General features: G+C 39.7%; 1 protein-coding gene across 1 annotated transcript in view; it reads left to right on the forward strand.

The window, feature by feature from the left end:
- The window catches only part of abcc10 (ATP-binding cassette, sub-family C (CFTR/MRP), member 10), a gene marked incomplete in the record, with an annotated part of 48,960 nt that overhangs the window by 38,597 nt on the left and 8,187 nt on the right, over positions 1–2,176 (forward strand). Inside the window, 2 exon segments of the mRNA XM_014023914.1 lie at positions 448–701; positions 1,179–1,324. Coding sequence (XP_013879368.1) covers positions 448–701; positions 1,179–1,324 — 400 coding nt within the window.

Raw genomic sequence — 2,176 nt, forward strand, 5'->3', positions numbered from 1 at the left:
ATATATATTTGCGTTGATAAGCCTGAGTGGTCTGTTGACTGACTATTGTATTTGTTCAAATAATTGTTATGGGCAGGTTACAATATAAAATGTTTGTCATAATCATGTCTTCTGATTATTTGACAGGAGTTTTACTTTTAAACTGTAAGTGTATTTAATTTAGTTATGTTAGTTATGATAGTTTAGTTATGATGTAAATGCAATAAAAATTAAACCAAGATTTAGAATAATTATCATTTTGATCCATACATTAGAAATGTCTGACTGGGCCTCGTGTCACTTTATGTTCAACAAATTGGGCCCRGAGGTCAAAAAGGTTAAGAACCACTGCTGTAGATGATATGAACTTTAGACCATAACAAACAGAATTATCTCATTAATCCAGATGTTACTTTATGCAGTGTGTATTGTTCACTTTTTGTATTTCATGTCTTTGTTTCACTCCAGCTACCCCCTGCTTGGCCTGAGCAGGGCTCTTTGGAGTTCCACAATGTGGTTCTGGCGTACAGGGAGGGCCTTCCTAATGCACTGGATGGAGTGAGCCTGTTTGTACAACCTGGGGAGAAAATTGGTATTGTTGGACGTACAGGTTCTGGCAAGTCCACCATGTTTCTGGCCTTGTTTCGTATGGTGGAGCTCAACCAAGGGCAGATACTCCTGGATCAGCTGGACATAAGCACTGTGGGCTTAGCTCAGCTACGGTATGTCTGAAGTTGTTAAGATTTGAAAGACATTTGACAAACTGTAGCAAAACATTGATCACAGTTAAAGGCCTAGCATTTCTTGAATGAATGTACATGACCCACCGTCTTTCTTAGCTGGGGTTTTAGATTAAAATCATCATGTGTTAAGAAATTAACAAGATATATTTGATTTTGGTAAACCCTGAAAATAAAGTGTAATGTCATGTGATGTCACACTCAGGGTCTGGGTTGTGAATGACTTTCAGCTACCYCAACAATCCCAATAAAGTTGACTGAGTTACAGCCTATAAGCAGCCACCTTTAATCATAGTGACTCCAATTGTAGACGTTCATCCAATGATTACTTTTTTTTATCTATCCAGTGGTTTATGAGATATTATGTTAACACTACAGACAAATGAAGATGCTGACACAGGAACAGAAGCATAGATCAATATGATAATGTTGATTGTGTCCTTTTTGTCTCCTCTGTAGGTCCAAGTTGGCTATTATACCTCAGGACCCCTTCCTGTTCAGCGGGACCATCAGAGAGAATCTAGACCCCTGTGGGAGACACCTGGACCAACAGTTGCTGGACGTCCTTGACCAGTGCCATCTCACCTCTGTGGTCTGCAGGATGGGTGAGTTCTTAATTCAGCTAGGAAAAAAAGCTTTCTGTGGTTTTGGTTCCATTGGCGACACAGAGTTGATTCTAAGAAACTGTTCATGATGTGAAAATGATTATTGTTCACACCAGACACACATGATTAACAATTATTACATCCACATGATTAATTATTACATCCACATGATTAATTATTACATCCACATAATTAATTATTACATCCACATGATTAATTATTAAATCCATATGATTAATTATTACATCCACATGGACACAGTTAGATAAAGGACGCGCAAAGTTGTGCCAAAAACACATTTAACAGGAACTGATTCAGCCATAATAAATAGTGTAACACGCAGAGCATTTATTTATAAACAGATAGAATTTTCTGATCCATGATGACGACTGGCTCATCAGCTGTTTTCAGGGAAAGTCCTTTTTCAGATTGGCTCTGGAAGCATGACACAGCGAGGATCTGTGCGCGGCGCGTGCAGCAGTAGTGATTAAACTGGGGTTCCACAGGAGCTTTCCAGAGGGAGCTGGCAGACCGATCAGGACTGTGTCAGTCCAGTCCACCCAGAGCTGAATCATGACCGATGGAATGGTCTCATCCATATAATTCTAACTCTCCAACATCACGTCACGTCATGAAAACTCTCCACTGAGGCGCAGAGACTCGTTTCTTCATATCAGCTATGAAATAAACTAAGATCTATGTTCTACCAAACATCTGAGTTCCTCTGTTTACAGTAATTATGGTAATAAACTCCTGCGTAAAGTTAATATTTCTAGGCTTAGAATGGATGGATGAGCCGGTTGCGCAACACAGCAGCGTGCACACACACACACACACACACACACACACACA

The sequence above is a fragment of the Austrofundulus limnaeus genome, unplaced genomic scaffold (genome assembly GCF_001266775.1).
Source record: "Austrofundulus limnaeus strain Quisiro unplaced genomic scaffold, Austrofundulus_limnaeus-1.0 Scaffold396, whole genome shotgun sequence".
Lineage (NCBI taxonomy): Eukaryota > Metazoa > Chordata > Actinopteri > Cyprinodontiformes > Rivulidae > Austrofundulus > Austrofundulus limnaeus.